Genomic DNA, 26,246 nt, shown 5'->3' on the forward strand with positions numbered 1-26,246 from the left:
CTGTCAATAATCCTATGTACCCCTGCAGTATAACACACGGAAAAAACTTACCTGGCATCGACTGACTCAAGAAAGCATGACAACTCTCCTAGCCTCAAATCTTCCCAATCTTGCCAGAATCTCACTTCACTCCTAGGCGCTCTCAAATGTCCAGTGGTACAGCAGCCAGTGCTCTGTGGATGACTAAGGCGAATTCTCTGTTTCCAGTACCTTTCCCTGCAGATATGAACAGGAATCCCACGGCATTCCTGCCTGAAAGACACGGGCTGCTGGCCAGCCCTTATAGGTCAAATCCAAACACTGGATTCCCCTTCCGGATACTCTGCCCTGGGCTTGGCCCTCACCCAGCTTCAGGGCCTGGTCAGTTTTTACACAGCTGTCTCTTTTAGAACTCAATAGACCTAACTTCCTGTTTAGGTTCTGTTTTCCCTGTGGGGAGATTGCTGACTGCCTTCTTCCTCTAAGCAGAGATGCATAAAATTAAATGTTAAGTAAAACCTCTGTGTTGTAAAATATTTTTGACTTAAGAGCCTTCCAATAGAAGCCTAAGGAGTGTGGGAGTCTGTCACTTTAGTAACTGCCCCATAAGCCATGGCATTCACACCTGTGAAGTTCCCTCTTCTTTAACTCTTGGTGGCTCTGAGACTTGCTTTAACCAATAGAATGAGGCAGAAGTGATGCTGGACCACTTTGGGGCATAGAACTTAAGGCCTGGAAGCTTCTGCTTTCAGACTCCGCATGCGAGGGAAAGCCAGCCGCCAGGTAGGGAGTCCAACCACCCTGAGGAGGCCCACAGAAAGTTTAGGGTGGTTTGTTATTCAGCACTATGTAACCAAAACAAAGAACTATTTATATACTGCATTATAACTAGGGTTTGGAAATAGAAAAATTTAGAGGGAAAGGTAGTATTTCTCTACACAAGGGAAAGAGAGTGGTCTTTTCACAAACAATCCTCTAACCCTTGCTTAAGAGTCTGTTTGCTACCACAGAACTTCCTATGAATATTCACTTCATCTCACTGCCTGTCTCCTTCTCTTCTTCCACCTCCTTCCTGTCGCCTGCTTTGCCTTATGCTTCTCCCATTCCTGTAGATTTACCTGTGCTGTACCATCTACCTGTAATGGCTGCTTTCTTCATCTCTGTGTATCAAAATCCCACACTTCTTCCAAACAATTGTAAAGTAGAACCACTTTATAAAGTTTTCCCTGAATGTTCCCGCCCCAGTGAGGTCTTTTCCTTTCCTCTGAACTCTATTCCCATAGCAATTCTAGAATGTAAAATTGATTTGGCCATTAGCACCATTTCTTTTATTGTCTTGAACTTATATGTAAATGTATTTTGATTTAACTTTCTACTGATTTATTTCTTGTTCCCCAAATCAGATTGTAATGTAACAACAGGAACATGTGTCTGTCTCTTCAATAGAAAGTCAGTAAAATTGGTTGATTTCTACTATACTTTCCAGTAATCTCCAATCCAAGGGGCTCTGAGTTCTTTCTTTCTTTTCTAGTTATTTCTTTCTATATAGAAATAGTTATTTCTTTCCTTTTTTTAATGAAGCCTGAAATAGGGCTATTGCAACATTCATTTTTAATTTTTTCGACATTTAATTGACATTATATGTTAACCATTATATTTATTTTATATTTTCTTTTTAAAGCTTCCATTTTCTATCAAAATAGTTGCAATGGCTTTAAACTTTTGTCCATCCATGACTGAGGAGGTTCCTAGCAAGTAGGACCTTCAGTTTTAAAACTGGGAGTGTCTCATGCAAACTGGAATATGTTGGCCACCCTACTTCTAAGGTTATTGCCACATGTAATTCACCTGGTGCCCCACCCAGAGTTTCAACTGCAGAACAGTTACCCAACTCTTATTTTCACATAAATGGCCCCTGCGCCCTATGAAGTTCAAGCAGGTGGTCTACTAAATGAGTTTCACTGTCATTTAAATTTGATAGGAAGGCCTTTGAAAGCCATTTATGGTAATTATATGTTAGCATCCTGGAAGTTGTTTTTATAGTAGGAGCTATAAAAAGGAAGGATAAAAACTTGCTGGATTTTCTCCAGCGTGATTCTACAGAGGGAAGTTATATGTGGCAAGAACGTCATCTATCCCCCAGAGAGTTTACTGTAGTCCATCATGCAGCAAAGAAAGCCCAGCATGTCACTCATACCTTCATTACAGCACTTACTACATTTTATTGAAATTTGCTTTCTTTGCATGTCACGCTTTACCTCCCAGTACTGCGAGTTTCTCAAGGACAAAACTGATACATTTATATGACAACATTTATTAAAAAAAACATGATGTGACGGATAGTGTTCTCTCTTTTTCACAAATGTTAACTCATTTAATTCCCATACGACTCATATTAGATAGGTACAATTGCTATTTCCGTTTTACAGATGAAGAAACTTAGGCACAGAGGTTCAGTGGCTTTCCAAGCTAGTAAGTGACAAAGTTGGAATTTGAATCCAAGCAATCTGGCTCCAGAATATGTTTCAACTACTACACAATCTTAACTAGTCCTTATTTATTGTTGTACCCACAGCACCTAGCCCCATCCTTGGCCTGAGACTCCATAAATATTTATTAAAGAATGAATAAATGAATGGCTCCCATATGTAAGACAATCATATGTCCAAGACATTCTTGGAGAATTTTAATTTAAAACATACTGTTATGTTTTCAAAACATGTATTAAACCACGCATCAGATGATATATCTAAATTTTGGTGTCAGAAACTGTGGCATAGTTCCCATAAAATTATCAATTCCATTTACTCTAATTCTGTGTTCGACAAGTTACCTTCAAATTGATCATTCTTAGTCCAATAAATCTTGATGACAGGAATGGGGTGCCCTGGAAAATGGGCTTCAATTTCCAGACATTGGAAAAATAGGAAGTGTTCTTGGTTTCTGGTATAATGTGATCAAGTTTGAAGCTGGAATAGTTCTGAAAATATCCATTATATGTGATTTTGTAAAGGTTCGAGTCAAATGATTTGAGGGCGGGCATAAGAAGGAGTCTTCTTGGATCTGTTATTATTAGATATAAAAACCTTTGGAAAATCTTAGAATGGCTACCTAGCCAGGAATGACCTTATTAAGATACTATCTTATGAAAGGGGTTGCTCTCTCATGTTACAAGTTCCAGAATATTTCAGCTAAAACTCCAGGTCCAGGAAATTTTCTACAGCAGTGATTCCCAAAGTATAGTCCCTGATCAGCAGCATCAGCGTCTTCAAAAAACTTATTAGGACAAATTCTTGAGCCCACCCTAGACTTACTGAATCAGCAGCTCTGGGGGCGGGGCCCTCCAGGGGATTCTGATGCAGGCTATGGTTCAGAATCACAGACCTACAGTAACTAAGTTTGGTTTGTTCTTAACTTTATTCTTTAAAAAAAAGAGATGAGGGCCGGCCCGGTGGCTCAGGCGGTTGGAGCCCCCTGCTCCTAACTCAGAAGGCTGCTGGTTCGATTCCCACATGGCCAGTGGGCTCTCAACCACAAGGTTGCCAGTTCAACTCGAGTCCCGCAAGGGATGGTGGGCAGCGCCCCCTGCAACTAAGATTGAACATGGCACCTTGAGCTGAGCTGCCACCGAGCTCCCTTGGCTCAGTTGGTTGGAGTGTGTTCTCTCAACCACAAGGTTGCCGGTTCAACTCCTGCAAGGGATGGTGGGCTACGCCGCCTGCAACTGGCAACGGCAACTGGACCTGGAGCTGAGCTGCACCCTCCACAACTAAAACTGAAAGAACAACAACTTGAAGTTGAACGGCACTCTCCACAACTAAGATTGAAAGGACAACAACTTGACTTGGAAAAAAGTCCTGGAAGTACACACTGTTCCCCAATAAAGTCCTGTTCCCCTTAGCCCAATAAAACCTTTAAAAAAAAAAAGAGATGATTTGAGAATAACTGAACTGATACTGTGAAATGAACTAAATACAAGATTGTTGAATTAGTAACTTAAACATATATTCACACTCATATGTGACACGTATGACCCAAGTTTCAGGAGTCCCCGTAGAGTTGAGGGTGTATTAGTCTCACATTTAATCAGAGACTGCAGCAAAGCTTTCCATCTGTTTCAGTGGACCCTGTTACTTCACGTCAGTCACTTCACCAAGAGGAAAAGGGTTTCCAAGACAGAGCTGGTGGTTCCTAGTGACATGGTTATTTCTTTTCTTTCCTTTCTTTACACCATGGCTCTCCTCTTCCCAGGCACACATGCTATCTCTGAATGGGCTGGAAGCCAACGTGGCCAAGACCAGCTGCTGCTAGAACATACTCCTTCAGGACAATCTCAAATCCCTATGCTCTGTCCAGCTGGCTGTACTAGGAAAAGTCCTACTGTCTTGCTTTCGATCCTTTCTTTAAGGGTCATAGTTCATAAGTCCAATTGCTACTCTAGAACTGCAACTCTAGATTGGGTTCCACTTAGTTCCCACGGGGTTTCTGGACCCCATGTGAAGCAAGAGGTATGCTTGGATATCTGTGTTAGTCAATATCCCTGAACATAGCAAAATGGTTTACAGGCTCTCAGAATATTCTCTAACAGTCAGGAGACTGACCTGTCTAAACCTCATGGAGGTTTTGTGCCAGCTCACATGCCAGCTCAACTGATCTAACCTAAATGATCTGTCAGAAGTATCCATCCATCCAGTCATCCATTCATCCATCTAAAAACAAACACAAGCACATGCATATCCACGTGCTTTAAATTCTTTCTGGCAGAATATATATATTCTGGTCCCATCACCAATTTCAGTCTGTTTCCTAAACCGTAAAATAGAGACACAACAGCCCCCAACTTGCAACAAAAACATTTCTGGTTGACAGTCAAAAAAGAGGCCATCATGAATTGAACCCTGATTTCCTACATGCACAATGCTATTTCCTATCACAAAAATTATAACATTGATCACAAAAAGTAGAACAAAAAAATCCAAATATAGTTGCAAGCAGTTATTAAAGATGTAAAACCACACAGCCCTAAAAACTAGCACATTCTCCTTTTGAGAGGTTTTTCTGCCTGGCTTAGACTTCTTGCACCTTATAAAAATATATGGTTTATGAAGACAACTTTTCCTAATAAATCACCCTCTGGCAAACAAAGGATTTCTTCACTCCAGTGAAGACTAACATACCACATTGAAAATTAGGGTCATCTGTCTCACAATTATTCATTGCCCATTTCATGTGCATGAATGCTTCTGAAAGTCTTTGAATGGTAAATTCTTCTATAGTGCCGCCTTGCTTTTCTTTCCCCCAAAGAAATTTATTGCTGAGTTCAATAAATGAGATTCTAAAACTTCCATTCTGCCCACATCAGGACCTTTAAGCAGCGGCTTGGTCCATGTTGCCCGGCCTATGCAATGTCCTTGACACTTGGTCCCAGTATTTCATTGGTTTATCATATTAGTTTCAGTCTCTATAATGGCGTTCTTATTTCTAATAATAAAGGTCATTAAAGTGGGGATCAAAAGTCAAAGCATTTCAAAGCATGAATGAAAAACATACATGAAAAAATATACATGAAAAATATACATGTATATTTAAATAGATATACATATATTAAAAATATAAAAAAGGCTTTGTAAGCTGTAACTAGCCAAGTAAATGTTAGATATTATGCATTATCTGAAGTAATGCATATGCGCTCCAGGGCAGAAGTTTTAGTCAGGGTGAAAGACAATGAACCAGAGGAGGACTAGGAGGCAGAAAAACTGGAAAAGAAAGGTTGGAAGCTTCCTCATAAACGTGCCCACCACAGAAAAGCGTTCTCCTCTTGGGCTGGTCCCTGGTCCCTGCATCAGAACTGTGCGCTCAGATCAGCAAAGCTTGAACCCTCCTCTTCCAGCGGCTTTCCAAATTCCAGCTTTTCCAGCCACAGTCTGAGAGTGTTTGCCTACCCTCCACTACAGAGGGTAAATTGTTTCTACTTCTTCATTTGCCACCTTCTCACCTAGGTCCTTCGCCCCATATTAACTCCAGCTGGACCATTAGTTCAGTTTTAGCCATAGAAATGGTGGCATCGAAGAATCGAAGCCTTTATTTAAGAAGCAGTTTGCAGGTGAAATGGGACTGTCCACAGCGGCGATGAACTGGAGCCGCATCACTCAGCTGGTGGCAGGCTGAGCGGTTTGAGCCGCTGGCAGCCCAAGTTCCCAGGGAGCCACTGCCCCCTCGTGTCTCGGCGCGGCCCGGAATCCTTCCGTGAAGGGAAAGAACATTTGGCCCAAGTCTGCAAAAGATTATTGGCTCTTAGATTCGTTGGTTCAAATAAGATTTCCTTTCATCTCTTGGCTTTTAAAATTGTAGCTTTTCTTCCTCCTCACTGAATTCTAAAAAGACATATTTTAATTATCAAAAGAGTGCATACTCTTTGAAGAAAAAATTGTGTATAATTATTTAATTTTGTTAAGGTTTTCATGTATTTCCTCCTTAATTTTTCTTTCTTTCTCCATATAAGGAAACCTAATTTTACTTGGGAACAGAAAAAAAAAAAGCCCCAAGAATTATGCAATCTAGTTTTATCATAAATGTCATGTAAACATCTTTCCTTCACAAGAAAATTAACTTTTGAATTTGCTAGAGTACTAAGAAACAGTTTCCTTTTTCTCGACAAAAACGTAAAACATAAAGGATAACACTTTAAATCATAGAACCTCATAAAATTTCCATTCTGTGGATTACAAATACTGTAGTGAATGCAACTAGTAGACACATTGAATTGATGATCACATTTGCAAGACAGAAAACTAAAACTCCCGGCTCTAAAGATGGCCTGTCATTGTTAGGAAATTGGGCAGTCTAAACGGTGCCATTATTGGCAACTGCTTTCCAATGTGATCAGTCCGATTTCAATGTGGTATGTAGATATGTTACTTTCCCTCAGCCATGGAGAATATAGAAACAAAGGCTTGGATCGGAGCATTATAAGAGGAGCTGAGAATGTGTCATTTATTTCTCCAAGCTCTTTTCTTCTATATCTTATTTGTTGTCTGTGCCATCTAGATGTATAGACAATACAATATAAATATGGATGTATGGTGTCAGAGAGGGTTTGTGGACAAGAACTGAAATGGGCTGGAAGGAAGTTTCACATAACGTTAGCTGCTTTCCTGATCCATTATTTTCTTTGAAGACCTTGTGACTAAGAAGATATTTCGGTGTGGGCCAAGATCAGATCCTGATCAGGGGTTTGAGGAGTCACAGGTGGAAAAGCACCCTGGAACAGGAGTTCTCAGATTTTGACCCTCAGATCACTTTAATTCTATAGGAAAATAGTTCTATAGACTACCTATAGTGATAGTACAGTGACATACAGTTTAAAAATGTATATCACTTTAAAAAATGTATATGGACATTTTACCATTTTCAACACAGAAAAATAAAACTTCCTTCTGTAAAGATGACCTACCGGAGTTACATAATTTGGTAAATTAAATGATCCAGTTATTGGCAATTGCAAATGGCCATTATTATATGTACATTCAAAATTTACTCAAAAAAATCTAATGAATATTAAATTGTTAATAACACCTCAAATTCTCTGATCATTATTATTACATATTTCTGTATGTTAACAAATTTATAGTCTATGCCCTATTCTTTGTGCTTTATTTTCTTAAAATCCATTGTTATTCTTTGAAGTGTATAAGATTCAAATATATGTCATGGTAGAAAATATGTATCCCATATATTTAATGGGATTTTCATTTTAGACCAGTCTATGGAGATGACCTGAAGGGTCCAAAGAGATCTACTTCACCAACCTTTTGTAAAAGTAATAACATAGAGTGCTCAACTCTAGAGCATGTGCAAGCAGAGAAAAAGATGGGAACCACCTTTCTCAAAAGGAAGCTCAGCAGAACTAGGAATGCGGAAAGCCAACCAGAGACCCAAGTGCCTGTATCAGGTTCACAGCTCTAATCGTTCTTATTTGTGGTTTCTCTTACCATCTCAGCTGAGCACCTCCACTCTGATAGACTGTTAGAAGGAATTCCTCAGGCCCCTAGGAAATTTGGCAGCTGTACCACCCATCTACCTACTCGAGCTCTCTGCCATCTTTGCCTGTTTCTGAAGGGGGATAGAGGAAATTACAAAGCTGAAAGCTAATGCCAAGCCAGTGATTGGCATACTTATCATCCTGGTCTCTATCAATCAAACCTATTTGGGCAAATCTCAACCCAATTACTCCTTAGTTCACTCATCTATAAAATGACATTGAACCAGTTATACCTATGTCTGTCCCAGTTCAAACACTATGGGTCTGTGTGTATGTTATACTTGGGCTTCACAGACAGAAAAAGTTTGGCCTAGCCAAGATAAAAAAACCTGGTGTGTCAAAATAACTAGATATCTTTAAAAACAAAGAAGACAAGCAAAACGCAATGCTTCCTTAAAAGCAAATATTATTCAACACTATCCCAATAAACTAAGATGCAGATCCCCTTATTTTAAGGCTCATGGCCTGGGTGAGCCACCTCCAGCATGTAGTAAGGAAGGGGCTGTCCTTGAAGGGTGAACGAAAGTGATTTATGTCTAACTGTTCTACCTGCTTTGCTACCTGAATTTCAGATTCTCCTGTTCAAAATACTCTTGCCATCCTATAACTGGCCATAGACTGCAGAAGCCAACAGAACAGAACCGACTCTAGCCAGCCAGCCCACAAATACTTGTAAAGCATCTCCCGTCTGCCAGGCTGGGGATATTGTAGAAAACACAGTATGGGTTCTAACCTCATGGATTGTAGGTTCTAACCTATAGTCTATAGCAGACATCAGTTTCTTAGTTTCCAGAAATCAGAGTTGTTCTGCTTTTCAGAGAAACTGAAATGCTCCTGTGAGTTATGCATGGACAGGGCTGGGTTTCATTCATCACAGTATACCTAGTACTCGGCACATAATGAGTCTCCACACATGTTCACAGCATAAATGAGTGAATGATCAGATACAAAGGGGAGACTTAATAAAAAATTGAAACCAAGGTTAAGGTATGCTCCTAGTGTTGTTCAAGATCACCTGGGCATTCCGTGTCATTCTCCTTTTCAGAGTAGCATAGAAAAAAAATGTAATTTACTATTGGGCAAGAATCAAAACCTATTTCCCTTGTGTGTGGGTTGTGTGTTTGAGTTATCTTGCTTGTTTGGGGGAAGGAAGGAAATTCGGGGAAGTTAGTGGTTTTGTTGTCATTATTTTGTGAGGCCTCCTAGCCATCCCTTCAATCAACAAATATGCACTAGGCTAAGCACTGTCCCAGGCACTGAAGATGCCAAGATGAGCAGGACTGGCAAGACCTCTATCCTGTGGGAGCTTCTACAGAACTCTAGAATTCTCCATAGACTACTGGATTATGCTTTTCACCATTCACTTTGGGTGATTATAATTACATATCACTTTTACAAAGAGAATCTTTTTAAGAGAGGAAAAAATGGAATTCTTCAATAAAGGATGGATACCCATCTGAGTTTGCCATACAACTCTGAGTGAGTAGACTGGGGGCAGCACTGCTTCTATTACACAGCGGTTGTGGAAAGACCAGGCACTCGTTTACCACAGAGATGATGTAAATAGGTACAACTTTTTCAGAAAACAATTCTGCAGTCCCTTTCAACATTTCAAATCTGTTTATCTTCTAATGTAGTAATTCAAATCTTATGAATTTATCCTACAGAACACTTGCACAAATAAAGAAGGATAATGTGTACAAAGATGTTATTGCAACATTATTTGTGAGAGTGGAAAGCGAGAAATAACCTAAATGTCCCTAACTAGGGAATTACATCAGTAATTCTGGTATGTTCATATAATAGAATACAGTGCAGTTCTTTTTAAAATGAAGTAGATCTATATGTACTGACTTGAGAAAATATCCATGACCTATTGTTATAAAGCTGTGGATAAGTCAAGAAAGCAGGTTAATTTTTGAAGATATAGTTTTCTATAATGTAGCCAACATTTCAAGTGTAGTAAGCACCTTACCTGTCTTATCTCATTTATTCGTCACAACAACCCTATGATATATTTCCTCACTTTACAGATGAGGAAACTGAGTCAAATAAATAATTAATGCAGATATCTGACTTTGAGCTCATGTTCTTAGTTACTCTGCTATACCTGGGAATCAATAATTCTCCCTTTAACTTAGACTAGTTTGAGTTGGGATTTTCTCACTTTCAACCAAAAGAATCCTAATAAACAATCCCAATATAGATCAATAGAGACTGGATAAGTTATGGTACAATAATACTACAGTGTAGTTATTAAAAGAAGTAACTACATATATTAGTGTGAAACCCCAAATATAGGGAGAAGAGCAAGTTTACAGAATCAGTTATGTGTGTGTACATGCATGCATGTGTGTGTGTGTGATTGTGTGTGTGTATGTGATTTTATTAATATATACACACAAATACTTAGGAGAAAGAAAAGGAGGCAATATTCCAAAAGGTTAATATTGGTCACCTCTGGAGGTCGGGTTGGGCAAGACTTTCACTTATTATTTTCATAAAGTTGTGTATTTTTTTAATTCTCCAAAAAGCATATTGTACTTTTATAAAACTTTTAGGCCAAAAATAACTGCAGGACATTAACTGTGGCATATTTATGTTATACAACTCCCCACTTCTATTGCCTCTATTCTATATATGAACAGAGGACTGGGAATTTGGAGACCCAGGCTTCTAGTACAGGCTGTTTCAAATGTGTTCTATAACATTGGGCAAGTTGGTTTGCTTCCATGGGCCTCAGTTTCTTTCTAAGAATGGTGCTTAAAAGAGCTGCTCTCAAAGGAAGAAAAAAACAAATTTCTGCATTAACCCAGAAGAAAAACTGTATTCAAAGGAGATATTGAATCTAGTAAATATTTTTAACCTGCATGAATCTTTGACTTGATCAGTTTGGGCTAAAGTCAGCTTCAAGCATTTCACGGTTATTCACCATATCCAGAACACTGTACCAATTACACATAATTATCCAAGATTCAGGGCAATGGGGAATTTGAATAAATCTTGGCTGTCAACAATGACTCCACTTCTCTCAGAGTGAAATTCACCATCGCCTGAGAGGAAAAGAGCCACCCACAGGCTGCTGATTGGGAATGGATGTTCAAGAGAGAACAACAGTAATTGAATACAATGCAGATTTTATTCCAACTAAATAAAGCAACACACAAGTCATCTGTGCAATAAGCTTAACTGGAGAGGTAAAAGCCAAGAAACAATGATTTTGGTTTCTGTTTTAATTATCAGTCACTGCACATGGTTCTCCGCCACACCTTCTCTCAGAAAATGTGGGTTAGCAGATCTCATGCATAGAAACGTAGGAAAAGAGAAAAAGGGGAAATGAAAGTCATCTACTATGCGGTTGAAGGTGGTCCCTCCGATTTCTCTTTTGTAAACTGCTCCATCAGCACGGTCCACTTTGGATTATTTTAATATCATGACGCCCTTCCCTGCAAATTGAACAACCATAAAAACACATCTATTACCTACCGTACGGACACTGTCCCACTATTTGTGTCAAAAAGACACATGTCATTGTACATTAGATTCCTTCTAGGGCAACATTTACTTAAATCATTTTTTAAAGCTAAATCAAGGAAACAATGAGGGTGAGAGCCCCAAATCTGTCATTTTTCTCCCTTAAACCAAGAGCACAGGGCATTAACCCCAAAGAATCATTGTGAGAAGACCTAAATAATTCACTGAAGACTGAGGTCAGAGAATGGACCCCTGAAACACAAAGCAGCACAGCTGGAGGAGGAGTCATGGTCACCTGTCCAGGTGTGTTATAGGAAGGGCATCAGGTGTAATACACTTATTACTTAGCATTTTCTAGGTAGAGTTATAAACACCTATTTCCTGAATAGTGCTATAGGGTATGCAGGTAATGTGCACAATGCCCCCTGAATTTAAAAGAACATTTAATATACCACAGAGCTTAAATATTCTCTTAATTTTGGGAAATTGCCCATACATGGATAACAACATAACTTGATAGTCTGGTCTACAGTTGCATACGTCATTCTCTAACTTTGGCCTAGAAAATGCACTGTGTCTTTTTAAATGTCAGTCTGAAAACAGATTTATGTTATATTTGATTCTTACATCCAAGAAAAGAATCATTATTTCCTAAGTAATCAAAATTCAAGAAAAGGACTAAAGAAAATTTGGCTATTTTATACTGTACAGTTATGTTACCTGATTTTCATGCACAGAGTACACTCGTTGGGATAAGTGGACATGTCACTTCCACACACAGGGTCAAAGTTTCTGGGACATCCTGGTAATTTATACTGATTGCAGTTTGGCTAGAAAAGAGAAAAGAAGACAGAAATTAGAGCATAACTTGAGACATTCTCATCATAAAATAGCTGAGGAGAGTACAAAGTCCCATGTCTCCCTAGTTTTCCTAGAAACATCCTTTAAAAATATTTCTATTTTCCAAATAAAGAAAAAAGATTTTTCTAATGCAAAAATCAGATGCAATGTTGAAAGAATGGTTCAATACCTACTATGTAAGATAAGGATCTCCAAGGAAGGGTCAGTCTGCTGATTTTTAAATGAAAGTCCAAGATATGCCACCAAACCTACTTTACTATCCTCCAGTTTCATAATTTGCACTTCACTACTATTTCCATGTGGATGTTCTATTACATCCCAACTTAATCCCTTGACATAATGCTAAGACACCCTCAGGAATCTAATCTTTTAGTCTGTACTTGTAAGATACTGGCATTTAACCACCAGCACTAAAGAAAGCAGCAGGTTCAAAACTGGACCTTAATGGTTATCATGGGTTTAATTGTATTCCACCCAAAAAGGATATGTTAAAGTCCTAACCCCCAGTACCTCAGAATGTGACCTTATTTGGAAATAGGGTCTTTATATAGGTAATCAAGTTAAAATAAGGTTATTAGAGTGGGCCCTAATCCAATATGACTAGTGTCCTTATAAAAAGGGAAAATCACACACGAAGGGAAAATCCTGTAAAGACACAGAGAGAACACCATTTACAAGCCAAAAAATGCCGGAGGCTACCTGATACTAGGAGAGAGGCATGGAACAGATGCTCTCCCTCACAGCTCTCCAAAGGAACCAATCCTGCCAACACCTTGATTTTGAATTTCTGGCCTCCAGAACTGTGAGACAATCAATGTCTGTTGTTTAAGACCCTCCAGTTTGTGGTACTTTATTACGACAGCCATAAGAAACTGATATGGGGTCATGGAACTCAAGTCTCTGATTTAATGGAATTGAGACCAGAGAGGTGGTATGAATTGGTCACAATGATCAGATTACTGAGTGCAGAGTCCTACTTTGACAAAAGGTTAAATGTATAGTCTGCTACATGTCTGTTTTATATATATATAACATATTTGATATATGTATATACATATATGTGTGTGTGTGTATATATATGTATATTTTGTTTGTTTTAGTAAATGGTGATCACCTTTCCTTACATCACAGTAAAAGAAGTCACCCTGTTTTAGCACTCTGAATAAATAAAATACACCTTTTTATTGATATTATTTGTTTTTATAAAGACCTAAGCAGGACTGGCTAGAGGCCAAGCTCTGAAATAAAAGAGGTTATGCTGACCCTTTCCATCTTCTGTTCAGCACTCTACACTTCATTTAGGAGCACTACGTGTTCCTGCCGCCCCAGGCTCGCTAAGATGAGGCCTTCCAGGGCTGCTCTCACAGGGAGAGGAGATGCCCTCTTATCCACTGAGATTGAGACAAGTGGTAGTTGGTCATTGAATTGAAAAACTCAATTAAAACAAGAAAACAGTAACAAAAAATAATATGTTCCGTAAACATTTTATCTTAAAATATGTCAATGAAAACAAAATTGTCAATGTTTTGATGTAAAACAATGAAAAGGCATAGGACCAGTTATAATGTTAGGTCTGATCACATGATTAAGGTCAAGCCAATGGGATATAAGTGGAGTTATTGTGCAGTAGCTTCTGGGAACCTCCTTTTAAAAGAAAGTTGGTACCTGTCCTCTGCTTCCCCCTGTTTTTATTCTTCTTCTTCTGTCTCTCCATTCCTGCTGCTGGGGGCATGAGGCACTAATCTTTATCTTATAGACCAGGAGGACAAAGTCCACTTCCTAGGCTGGCAGCACTGTCCATTGTTATTTTGAGTCTTGGTTACTTGCAGCTGAATCTAATCTTAAGTAATACAAGAGAGAAAACCTATCTTTGGAGTGTTTCACTAATTAGAATTCAGTGTGCTATCACTGCAAAATCACACCCATAGTAAATCACCTATGATTTTCTGTTTAGGTTTCTCTAAAACAGGATTTTTCAACCCCTATTCACATTTGGAACCAGATAATTCTTTGCTGTGGAAGGCTGTCCTGTGCATTGTGGGAAGTTCAGTAGCATCTCTGTTCTCTATCCACTAGATGCCAGTATCAACTCCCAGTTATGACAATCAAAAATGACAGTCTAAATGTCTTCTAGGGAGCAAAATTGCCTCCATTTGAGATCCACTGTTTTAAAATACAGTGAGAATTTAAAGACACTTGCAAAACAACATAATATACAATTTTTAAAAATCTTTTCCCAATGTTTTACAGTTATTTCACCTATACCTAATTCAACAGAAATACTTTTTAGCAATTTGTCTTTCAGGAAATCTTCCAAAAATATTCAATACAGTTCTCATCTGAAGTACAACTTCATTTCTTGACACTCATGTTTGTGTTGTCTTTACATTTTTTGTTAAAATAAGAATGGCAACTCTCATAATAGATTGTGAACACACACTTGAGTCTCAGTAAGAATACAACTTGACTGATGGGAAATCAAGTCTACTGGCATACAAGAGAGTAGTCTATTTACAGTCAGTGAGAGCTCGATATGCTGTGGAAATTGTTCAGAAAGGAGAGAACCATTTTGTGTTTGTGAGTTGCTTAAGTGGAGGGTTGTTAAGTGCGATTTTACTGTTAACAACTAGCCTGTGGTGGATCCACACAGGACTGCGTGTGAATGTCACCTTGGAAGCTCATGAAAAATAAAATTGGGGCCTCACCCCAGACCTACTCAATTAGAATTGCCAGGGGTAGAAGCTGTGTATCTAGAGGCCCCTGAAGTCTGATTCAGCTGGGACTGGGTTTAGGAACCCTGCTCCCAGTACTCCTGGCATCCAGTCCACTTTGACTACTTGGTGAAAGCTAAGGAAAATGCACAGACACACACAATTTGGCACACAAATTCAGGAAACCCCTGTTCTAGACCTTGCATGCCTCCCTTCTTTAAACCAAGACATATCTTGCCTATGCCCCACTCTCTGACCAGGTAAACAACTAGCTTAATCAAAATCAATCTATGCCTGAAAGTCTTAGGGTTTTTTATATTCAACAAGAGTTTTCAAATGCTTTCATCTCAAATGACTAATATATGATTTTTGAAGAGCACTAATAAGCTCGTAAGGAAGATGTTTTCTTTTTTTTAAACAGAAGACTTTTGATGTCCCTCAAATCTTTAAGGAATCTGCCCAGCTGGAAGGTCATATTTGTGTTCCAGTCTGTTTCCAGTCTGTCTGATTCTCATGATTTCAAAACTAGGTTTGGCTACCTACCATTTAACTTTATGACATTTGGGTTACTCACTTCCTGGATTTTCTCTGAGCTGAGGCATAAGGCTGTATGAACAAACACATTTTACCCTTATCAATGAGGTCAAATAATTTCCTTAATTATTCTCCCATAAACTTTTAGTTTTATTCATTTACCCTTGCCAAAGGAAAAAAATTCAAAATAGATTCATCATCTAGGGAAGCTCTAAATTATACCCTACAAGATGACAACTATAGGAAGCCACCCCTGGCAGACTGTTCCTCAGAGCTTCAGAAGACACTTTCTCTGGGAGAGAGCCACCTGGCAAATTTATTTATTCCTTAGAGTCATTTTAATTTTTAGAGAAGGATGTGATATACTTTCAAGTAATTCTCTGAGGTTTATACTCTGAGACTTTTCTTCTGGAAGGTTCTTATATACTTTATCAGACATATTCCCTTATTCATTCAATAAGTGAACACGCTAAGATTTTAGGATAGGTGTTATAAAGAAATACAAAGACAAATTGAGTCCTGCCTGTAAAAAGCTTCACATCTAGTAATGGAATCAGGAAATACACATGATGGTCTTAATGCCTCATAAATGAGTTTGGGATCCTTCCCTCCTCTTGAATTTTTTGGAATAGTTTGAGAAGGATAGGTGTTAATCCTGCTTTGAATGTTTGATAAAATTCACCAGTGAAGTCATGGGATCCAGGACTTTTGTTTGTTGGGAGTTTTTTGATTACTGATTCGATTACGTTAGTAGTGCTCAGTCTGTTCAGATTTTCTGTTTCTTCTTGATTCAGATAAGCCATCGCCTTTGACCCCAGGAGTATACAGTTTGCTGGGGGAAGACAGGCAATTTCAATTCAGTGCTGTGCTGCACTGGATCCACCATTTCCATGTGACCTTGGCCAAGGGGATAATAATGGTACCTACTTCATAGTGCTATAAAACATTGATTTATTATATATAAAGTATTTAGAACAGCGCTTGGCACATAGGAATTGGTATGTAAGCATTTACCGTTGAAGGAAACCAGAATATGTTACTCCTAAAATATGGCTCTTTAACATAAAAATTATTTTGACCTAAAGGCAGTTTAAGAAGCAGTAAACCCAGGAGGAGCTCTCTCTCCCCCCACCTCCTTTCCTGTCTAAAAGCAGAATATAAATTCTCCTTAACTGGGGATGATTCTAAACTCTTATCAGCCCAGAGATGTCACCAGAAGAATCTGGAAACAAACCTTAGCCTATTAAGTTTCCTCCTATATATTTACCTTCCCATTTTTTGCTGCCCTTGGAAGCTTAAAACCATTTTCCTTTGTCCTGTCATTCTACATATTTACTGTTCTTTGTTAAAGATGCTACATAAGCCAGAGTTTTAAGCCACCTCTTTGAGTTTCTCATCTCTGAGTACTCTCATGTGTATGTGCAATGTACATGTGTAATAAACTTGGGTTTGTTTTTCTCTTATCAATATCTGTCATTGTTAATAGGGGCCCCAGCTGAGAACTTAGAAGGGTAGAGGAAAGATTTTTTGATGATGATGATGCAGTATGGGTTGCATGGAAGCATAAAGTACATTTACAGATGCTTTGGAGGAAGAAAATGGGGTGGAAAGCCTTCTAACTCAAAGTTAGCTAACCCCTTGAGGTCAATATTTTCCATACATGTAAAATAATAATATCTATCTATCCTACAAGGTCATTGTGAGAATTGAGAAACTGTATATACCAATGGGCAATGCCAGACCAGATATTAAAATGGAACTCTCACCCACAATCTGCAGCAACCTACCCAAGAAACAAACTCATGATTTAGAATAACCAGGCCAGAAAGCCAGCCTGCTATAAGTTAAACTTGTAAAATATCAGATGACTCTCTCTAGTGACAGTGCAAGAAGCCAAACAATAGCCTCTGTAACAATTGGTCCAAAATGACTGGAACTTGATTAATAACTGACAGCTTCCCCAATTTTTGTCCCCACTTCCAACTTAGGACGAATCAGAGAAAGCCAAATATTCACTCCTAACCAATCACATAGAATACTTGCTTCTAGTTACCCGGCCGACAGATTCCGCATGCCAACTGCCTCAAATCAGGGCACAACTGAAGCCCTCCATTCTCTCACTATAAAGCTTTCCCACTCATCTGCCTGCTTTTGAGTCTCAGCCAAAATACAAGGGACATGGTTGACTCTCTTGTTACAGCAAGCTCTGAATAATTAGCTCTTGTTTGTTCTCATTCTGTTGGTCTTCATGTGCTTCCACAGAATCTGATAATGTACTACACAAGAAATGTCTTGTACCCATCGTAACTATTAGGCCAAGGACCTTCTGAATCATTAAAGGAAACAAAGCCCTGAGGCCTTCAAAGCCTGATCTACTTTCAACCAAAATTTACGTTTTTGATCTGTATTAAAAAGCCTGCCTGGGAATCTGGTTTCTAAAGCAGTCAACAAGTTTCAAAAGTGGCAGATCAGAACAGAAAACTAGCCCCCACCTCAAATTGTTGTGGGTGTCAGTATATTAATAGAAACTATACAAGTAGTTTCCTACTTACTGTTCTATATTCTGAAAGTTGACCAAATTGATTGTTCACAGAGGCTGCAAGAAGAAAACAGACATTTTAAAGTATGTGATTAAGGTCAATTCTTGTTCATAAGGGGCTTTTGAAATTCAGCTTATGATTTGTCCAAGCTACATCTTCTCCCTTTCCCTCTGATGCCTAACTTGTTTGAAATAGCCCCTTTGACCCACTCCCAGCCCCAAAGATATTCAGTTGTTTCCTGGCACCTCTTCCAGCAGGTACACAAAAGAATATTTGGTACGGGTTCCATAACTGACCACACCAATAGGTATACTTGAGAAAGGACTATGGAGCTATGGAATAAAAATCAGAGAAGTAACTCCTAATAATTCATGATATTCTTTACCTCAGCAGCTCAGGGTAACCAACACAAAACTTAACATTAGGTGTTACCACTTTAACTACATTTTAAAATGGACGTCAAGTCTAGGTGGACTAAAGCCCCTTTCTCATAAGCCCCCGAGAGCCTAATGCACTTGACATTCACCATTCCTCATTCCTGTACATCTCCGGCGGAGGTTCACTAGGGCCACTGCGTGCATAAAAACCCAACTCCTGATCTTAGTTTGCAGAAAAATCTGCTTTAAGGGAGAAACAGTAGTCAGCTTGGTGTCACTAAGAAGAAGCTGGGAGTGAAGCCCAAACGAAAACTAGAGGGTCTCTGGCTCCACGGCCATTCCCTCTCACCTAAAAGTTCTCGTTCCTCTAGGACCTCAGGGGGGTTCAGGGGGGGCGCCTAACCGCCAGTAACCAGGGCAGAGAGGGACGCCAAGGCTGCCTGGGTACCAGGAAGGGTGGTAGCTGGCGAGACCCCATCTCATTATTCGGCCCACCAGGCCAGTTGATGAGCGTTACCTGCCAAATCCCTGGCCAGGAGCAATAACAGCACCAGGCTCAGCGCCACCAGCGCCATCCTCCCTCCAGCAGCCGGCCAACGGAATGCCGTGCTCCAGTGCCCTAGCAACACTCAGGGCGTGCACAGGTCTGACGGCGACAGGGTGGGGTGAGGCAGGGGCGGGAAATGGGAGGAAAATGGAAGGAGGGACAATGGGGGAGAGGGGAGGAAGGGGAAGGGCAGGAAAGGACAAGTTTGGGGAGGGCAGGGAAGGAAGTAAGGAAGGGAAAGCAGAGGATGAGCGGATACAGTTCCCTGACTAACACCCCACACCCCCATCCCGCTGAGGATGGGAGTAAATGATTAAGGAGAAGCTCTCGCCCTGCAGCAAACAAGAACCTTGTAAGAGCCCTGGGATACAACCTTGTGTGCAGTCAGTCAACCCCTATTTCTTCAGCATCTCCTCCGTCCCAGGCAGTGTTTTGGCTGAACTCAGCAAAGAAGGTCCCTGAACTCAAGAAGCTTTCTAGGGTAGGTGCTGGGGATGGGATGACACAGGGAACTCCAAAACAAGTCAATAAATACAATAATTTCTAAAAGTAAGTGCTAGATCAACCCCTTGTCCCGCGAGTGCTGTCGGACGACGCCGTTGAGCCCGAGGGCCAGGCCGGACTTGCCCTGACCTGCGGGCTCCTCGCTGCCCACTGCCGGTGGAGGCCGCGCCATCAGCCAGAAGGCCCGCTGTAGCCGCCCTCGCCTCCTCGCCCCGCCCCGCCCCGCCTCGCCTCGCCTCGTTCCCGGGAGCTGCACGCTCGCCCGCTCTCCGCAAGCCCTGACACCTTCCGCTTCACTCGCCTTCCATGCTTGCTCTAGAGACTTTCCGGGCAAGGGAGACCTGGGAACTTTCATCTTAAAACAACAAAACAACACACGCACACACAAAAACTTTAAACAAGAGAGAGAAAAATAAACAATCTTTGAAGAATTTCTGAAACTGTTTACAAGGAATTTTGAAAAACAGGGATGTTTAAATGATGCCAGCTGTTTTTCTGTAAATAAATTTGCATATTTTGTAGGACTTTTAATTGTAATGACAGAGAAAAAAACAAGGAAACTATTTAATGAAAGCACGATATTTATCTTTGGTAAATGACTTTAGAGCAGTTAAAAAAGACATTGCTTAAAAAACTCAGAATCAGAAAAAAACACTGAATTATTTAAGAACACATATATTTTAAAGTATAACATATTTATTATAATTTATTTGCACCGTTGGGAAGACTTGCTTTGGCATTCTGCTTCAATCCCTCCTTTCATTGACGCCCAATTCATCTGGAGGCCCGGGGGGCTCTGGGACCTACCATTTTTTTCCTTTTTTATTTTAGAAGAACAACTGGTTCCTCTCAGGCCTCCTGTCTTTCCTTTCTTTCTGTTTTGTTGATTAATTATTACTTAAATTTTTTTTTCTTCCTCTTGGCTCCTCCTTTTAGGATGTCCAGATGTAAAAAAAAAAAAAAAACAGCTGCAGTTCAGTACAACTGCTCTTTTCACACTCAACGCCCCAAAACTCCTTGTAACCTGTAACTATTGGATGACGCTTTCTCCAGCTTAGCCCTAAATAAAGCACAGTTTAAAAAAAATAATAATAAATAAATAAATAAATAAATAAAATTAAGTGCTAGAGAGTGGTGGGGAAGGGGAAGCCTTTCCATTGGGAGGTCAGGAAAGGCCTTTCACAGATGGCATTTGAGCTGAAAGCTGAAGCATGAGAAGAGGGAATCATGGGGAATCGTGGGGAATGCTCAAGGCAAAGCAGGTGCAGAGATCAGGAGGCAGGAGCCAGTTCAGTGTTTCACCTGAAGCCCTGGGCAAAGGAGGGAGAGAGAGAGGGAGATGGAACTGCAAGGCCAAGGTCCCGTGTGGTGGTGTAGGCCATGATAAGGGATTTGGATTTTTTCTGGTTGCAGTGGTAAGCCAAGGGAGGGTCTTAAGCCAGGAAATGCCCCTGATTTGACTTATGTTTGAATAGATTGGATGAAAAATAGACAGGAGATAGACTTGTTGGATGGCTTTTGCAGTGATCCAGGAAAGAGATGATGGCATGTGTAAAGAGGGCAGTTATTCTGTTCCTAAACAACTAGACACCTGCTCCTAACTCATGTCACATTGGCTGTTGTATAGTCACAGAGCTGACTATCTCCAGCCTATAGTCAGTGACACTGTCTATTTCTCTGACTTCCGTATTCCAAGTGCCTAGCACTGTGCCTGACACAAAGGCAATAAATGTTTGCTGAATAAGTGAATCCTTGGCCAGCCTGGTGGCTCAGGTGGTTGGAGAGCCATTCCAACCTAACGCCAAGGTCGCCGGTTCAATTCCCACATGGGCCAGTGAGCTGAACCCTCTACAACTAAGATTGTGAACAACGGCTCTCCCTGGAGCTGAGCTGCCCTGAGCAGCCAGAGGTCAGCGTGGGCTGCTGTGTGCCTCCAGGAGCAGTGGGTGGCCAGCGTGAGTGGTCGGCAGCCAGCATGTGCTGCCTTGGGCTGCTGTGTGTACTGCTGCTGGAGCGGCCGGTGGCCAGCGTGAGTGGAAGAGGGAGCGCAAGGCTCATAGTACCACCAGCATGGGCCAGGGACCTGTGTCCTACACAACTAGACTAAGAAACAACTGCTTGAACCGTGGTCGGGTGGGTGGAGGGGAGGCGGAAAAAGAGGGGGGGAAATCAGTGAATCCTTGAAATGTTACACTGACATCACAACAAGGTAGTCAACCAAAAAGAGGAAAACATGGGATCCAGGAAACAGAAGCCCAATCCAAGAAAAAAGCAAAGGGCACTTGTAGTCAGCAGTATAGCAGTCCTAGAGTTCAGCCAACTCAGATTTGAACAAGCAAGAGTCCCTGAGAGACAGTTTATAGAGAATGACATAGATAGATATGAAATGTGTCTTACAGTAAGTAATTGACATAGATTTACACCAAAGGGGTAAGTTCGGGGATTGATTGTAACAAATACATAAAAAACTGAGCAAGTAAAAAAAAAAAAAAAAAAAAGATAGTTATTGTCTTCATGAAAAACAAAGTTGTTCAATAATATAAACATCAATCACTGATCTAACCAAAATTATGATTAGCTATTTGGGGAGAATAGGAGGAGAGGAAGTATGCACATGGGTGGTGGGTTTGATAGGAAGTGAGAAAGAGTTAATTTAAATCTTTAATACTGAAAATCAAGGGATAAAAATCTAAACCTGAAAAAACCAAGAAGAGGAATTTACCCATATTATTTAGAGATGTGAAGATAAATACCCACATTTTACAAATTAAAAGAGTACAAATTGGTTTCTTATGGAAATTGGGAAATGAGGCAAGAGGATGACAGTAGGAGCAGCCCACTGTTATTATTCTTAACAAACGTTGCATGTTTTATGGGCTGAATTGTGTCTCCCAGCAAATTCATATTGAAGTCCTAACCTCCAGAACCGCAGAATGTGACTGTATTTTGAGATAGGGCCTTTAAAGAGATAACTAAGTTAAAAATGGAGTCATTAGGGTGGACCCTAATCCAATACGACTGGTGTCCTTACAAAACAAGATTAGGACACAGAGAACACAGAAGGATGACCAGATGAGGACACAGAGAGAAAATGGCCTTCTGCAACCCAAGGAAAGAGGCCTCGGAAAAAAACAAACCTGCTGACACCTTCCTTGATCTTGGACTTCCAGCTTCCAGAATTGTGAGAAAATACATTTCTGTTGTTTAAGCCACTTGGTCTGTGATATTTTGTTATGGCAGCCTTAGAAAACTCATACAGCATGTCCAAGTGATTTAAAAAATTAAAATTATATACATATATCACTTTTATTAAAAGAATTAAATTTTAAGAAGTTTAATAAATAAAAGGAAGATTATTCTGAGACACATACATCAGTGCCCTCCAACAGTACCTCTTACAGTATCTGAGAATATTTACTGATTTTTTTTCTTTAAGAAGCTACCTTTGACGTATTAACTGATTTGGAATACAAGTTTTGGCAGCTATTCAGCAAACCTTAACGAGAGGTTTAGAGAACAGAAATGCCAAAGAGGCACAGCAAGTTAGTGCATTGGCAAATCCATTTTCTTTCCACCTCTTAGGCCGATGTGTCAAATGTTCATTCTGTGACATACTCCCTGTATCAGTCAGGGCCTAGTCTGGAAAACATAAGACTCTCTAGGTATTGCACCAAAGAGAATTTAATGTAATAAATTAGCCAAGCCAATACTAGAGAACTGAAAAAAGCAGAAAGCAAAGAATGAGGTAACACATAGAGATGGTAACTTCAGGACATAGGTATCACCCGTAGGTCTGGGGAAATAAAAGAAAGAGGTTGCGATTATCTGGAAATTTGGAGGAGAGGCCCTGGAAAGCTGGGACTCAGAGCTCTGAGCAGGGTGGTGCCTGGCTGGTCTGAGGGAGTATAATGAGGCAGATCTGAGACTATGTGACAAAGCTAGAGGCTGGAAGCAAGTGCTACTGTTGGCTGAAGGGACATTGCTGGGGCACTGCTCTATATGTTGTCACTCCACGCCCATCTTGGACCAGCATGTGATCAAATCTCATCTAAATGGAAGTTACAGGAGCACCAAAAAGAAACAGTGAACATGCAGGAACGAGACCCTCCTCCGGCCTCCTGCTTTGCAGAGTCCCTCTAACACATCCTATTGGCAGAACCTTCAGGAAGCCAGTTGGCAATGTAGAAATGAGTTCTAGTATCACAGAATCTGGAAGGGTGATTTTAGAGCTGACATACAATAACCTAATGACTGGCACAGTTGCATACCCCACACCTTGACTTTAGCAACCTGGAGAACTGGGACAAGAGGGTAACATGCAGTTTAAACTCCACCTGGCGCCATGCACAGCTGAACTCTGGCTAGTATCATGTTTGAGACCAGAGGGTAAATTTGGAATGAATGTTAATATTTTCCTGAGTCATAAGTTATTTGAAAAAGGTCAAAAATACAGATGGCTTATTTTGACTTTCATCAGAATTCATAGGTAGATATGGTTATATGCATAAAATATTTTCTCAAATTTGTTGGATTTCTGTTACCAAATAACATGTACTCTTGCTTATATACATCTTCACCTCTGATGCTTCAGGAACACACACTGAAATCTGACACAGACTCAGGGAAATGCTTAGAGTTGTATTAATAGAAATTTCAGTTTCAAACAGAAAGCCACTTAGGGAAATCCAAGATGGCGGAGTAGATAAACACTGTGCCTGCGTCCTTCAGTGAACAAATTAAAATTACAACTAAATTGTAGAACAATCAACCTGGAGAAGCATCTGAAGTCTGGCTGAACAGAAGTTTTATAACTAAGGATATAAAGAAGCCATTACGAGACTGCTAGGAGGGGTGGAGATGGGGAACTGGCTAACCCCAAACCTCCATGTGGCAGGTGAGAACCAGAGGTTATATCAGCCATGGAGGTTCCCCACAGAGGAGCAAGGGACGCCAACCCCACACTGGCCTCCCCAGTCCAGAGTACTGGTGCTGGCAAGAGGAGCCCTACAACACCTCGCTGTGGAAAACAGTGGTGATTCTGACCATCCAGGTGGGACGGAAGGCGGCAAGAAACCCAGATGTCCTCTTAAAGGGCCTGTGCACAGGCTCTCTCACTCCCAGACACTCACCTTGGGCTCCAGCGGAGGGACAGTAACTTGGGGGGCGTCGGAGGCATATGGGTACAGACTGAGTTGCGTGGCTTTGAGACAAGGCCTGGAGGACAGTTGGCATTTTCCCTGTGAAGGGTCCTCTTTCCATTTAGCCGCAGGCAGGCACCATCTTTCCTGTGGTGAGCCCTCCCGCTACACTTACGGGCAAATCTGAATCTGATTGGTCTGGCGAGCTCTGAAGCTCCATCCTGCTGACTCACTGGGACCCACCCCACCCAACTCCCCCCATGCTAGAGGCACTTTCTCCAAGAGCAGCCAGCCCTGCCCACATTGCACTCTTTCTTGGAAAACTATCAGAGTCTGACAGACCCAGGTGGGCATCGACTGACCTCAGTGTGCTGAGACTTTTGATGAATAGCTTCAGGCTCAGCACTGGCACGAAATCAGAATTTGCATAAACCTGGTGACCACAGTTCTCACACTCTAGTGACTCCCTGAAACCTTGCCTCACCCGACTTGCATACTGCATGAGGCTTTATCAATGGCTGAATGGATAAGAAAACAAAGCCCTTATATATGCTGCCTACAAGAGACTCAGTTCAGATTGAAAGACACACACAGGTAGAAAGTAAAGGGATGGGAAAAGATGGTTCAGTAAAATGGGGAAAAAACCTAGAGTAGCAATACTTATACCAGACAAAATAGACGTTAAAACAAAGGCTAGAACAAGTGACAAAGAAGGACTCAGTAATCCCACTTCAGGGTATTTATCTGAAGAAACCCAAACACTACTTTGAGGGGACATATGCATCCATATGTCATTGCAGCATTGTTTACAATGGCAACCTGGGTGTCTGTTGACGGAAGAACGGATAAAGAGGAGGTGGTACATATGTACAATGGAATATTGTTTGGCCATGGAAGGGAAAGGGTTCTTGCCATCTGCAGTGGTATGGATGGACCTGGAGGGCGTTGTGCTGAGTGGAGTGTGTCAGACTGTGAAAGACAGATGCAATGAGATTTTGCTTATATGTAGAGTCAAGGAACAAAATAAACAAAACATAAACAAACTCATAGATACAGAGAACATATTGATGGTTACCAATTGAGAGGGGAATTAGGGGTGAGTGAAAAAGGGGAAGAGATTAACAAGTACAGATTGGTTTTTACACAGTAATCATGGGGATGTAGGATATAGCATAAGGAACATAATCAATATTATTGTAATAACTATGTGTGATGTCATATTGGTACTAGATTTGTGGGAATGATAGATGGGAGGGGGTTGGGGACAGGGTGGAAAAGGTGAAGGGATTAGAAGTACAAACTGAGAGTTACAAAATAATCATGGGGATGTAAAGTAAAGCATAAGGAATATTGTTAATAACATGGTAATAACTATGTATAGTGCCATGTGGGTACTAGGCTAATCGAGGGCATCACTACATAAATCATATAAATGTCTATAGAGCATATGCTGTACACCTGAAACTAATATAAAATAATATTGAGTGTCAACTGTAACTGAAAAAAATATATATATTTTTTTAAAGCCACTTATCCCTCA

At 40.5% G+C, this 26,246-nt stretch overlaps 1 protein-coding gene across 2 annotated transcripts; it reads right to left on the minus strand.

The window, feature by feature from the left end:
- Positions 1-11,140: 11,140 nt before the first annotated feature.
- On the minus strand, positions 11,141-19,758 carry SPINK2 (serine peptidase inhibitor Kazal type 2). 2 transcript variants are annotated; one of them, XM_033106489.1, is made up of 4 exons: positions 19,698-19,758; positions 18,153-18,196; positions 12,215-12,324; positions 11,141-11,466 (listed from the first exon to the last, which is right to left on the minus strand). In XM_033106489.1, the coding sequence occupies exons 1-4, from the start codon at positions 19,738-19,740 to the stop codon at positions 11,421-11,423; spliced, it is 243 nt and encodes an 80-aa protein (XP_032962380.1). In that variant the 5' UTR covers positions 19,741-19,758; the 3' UTR covers positions 11,141-11,420. The 2 variants fall into 2 exon arrangements, with proteins under 2 accessions (XP_032962380.1, XP_032962379.1); XM_033106488.1 differs by lacking the exon at positions 19,698-19,758 and adding an exon at positions 19,035-19,168.
- Positions 19,759-26,246: the final 6,488 nt, after the last annotated feature.

The sequence above is a fragment of the Rhinolophus ferrumequinum genome, chromosome 5 (genome assembly GCF_004115265.2).
Source record: "Rhinolophus ferrumequinum isolate MPI-CBG mRhiFer1 chromosome 5, mRhiFer1_v1.p, whole genome shotgun sequence".
Lineage (NCBI taxonomy): Eukaryota > Metazoa > Chordata > Mammalia > Chiroptera > Rhinolophidae > Rhinolophus > Rhinolophus ferrumequinum.

Bases quoted from the DNA above. Each gene is read 5' to 3' on its own strand.
- SPINK2 (XM_033106488.1), bottom strand. From the start codon at position 19,092: ATGGCGCTGGTGGCGCTGAGCCTGGTGCTGTTATTGCTCCTGGCCAGG. The intron at 12,325-18,152 runs GTAAGTAGGAAA...TCTCTTTTCTAG, and splicing joins AACTTTCAGAATATAGAACA to CCAAACTGCAATCAGTATAA. The intron at 11,467-12,214 runs GTAACATAACTG...TTCAATTTGCAG, and splicing joins ACTCTGTGCATGAAAATCAG to GGAAGGGCGTCATGATATTA.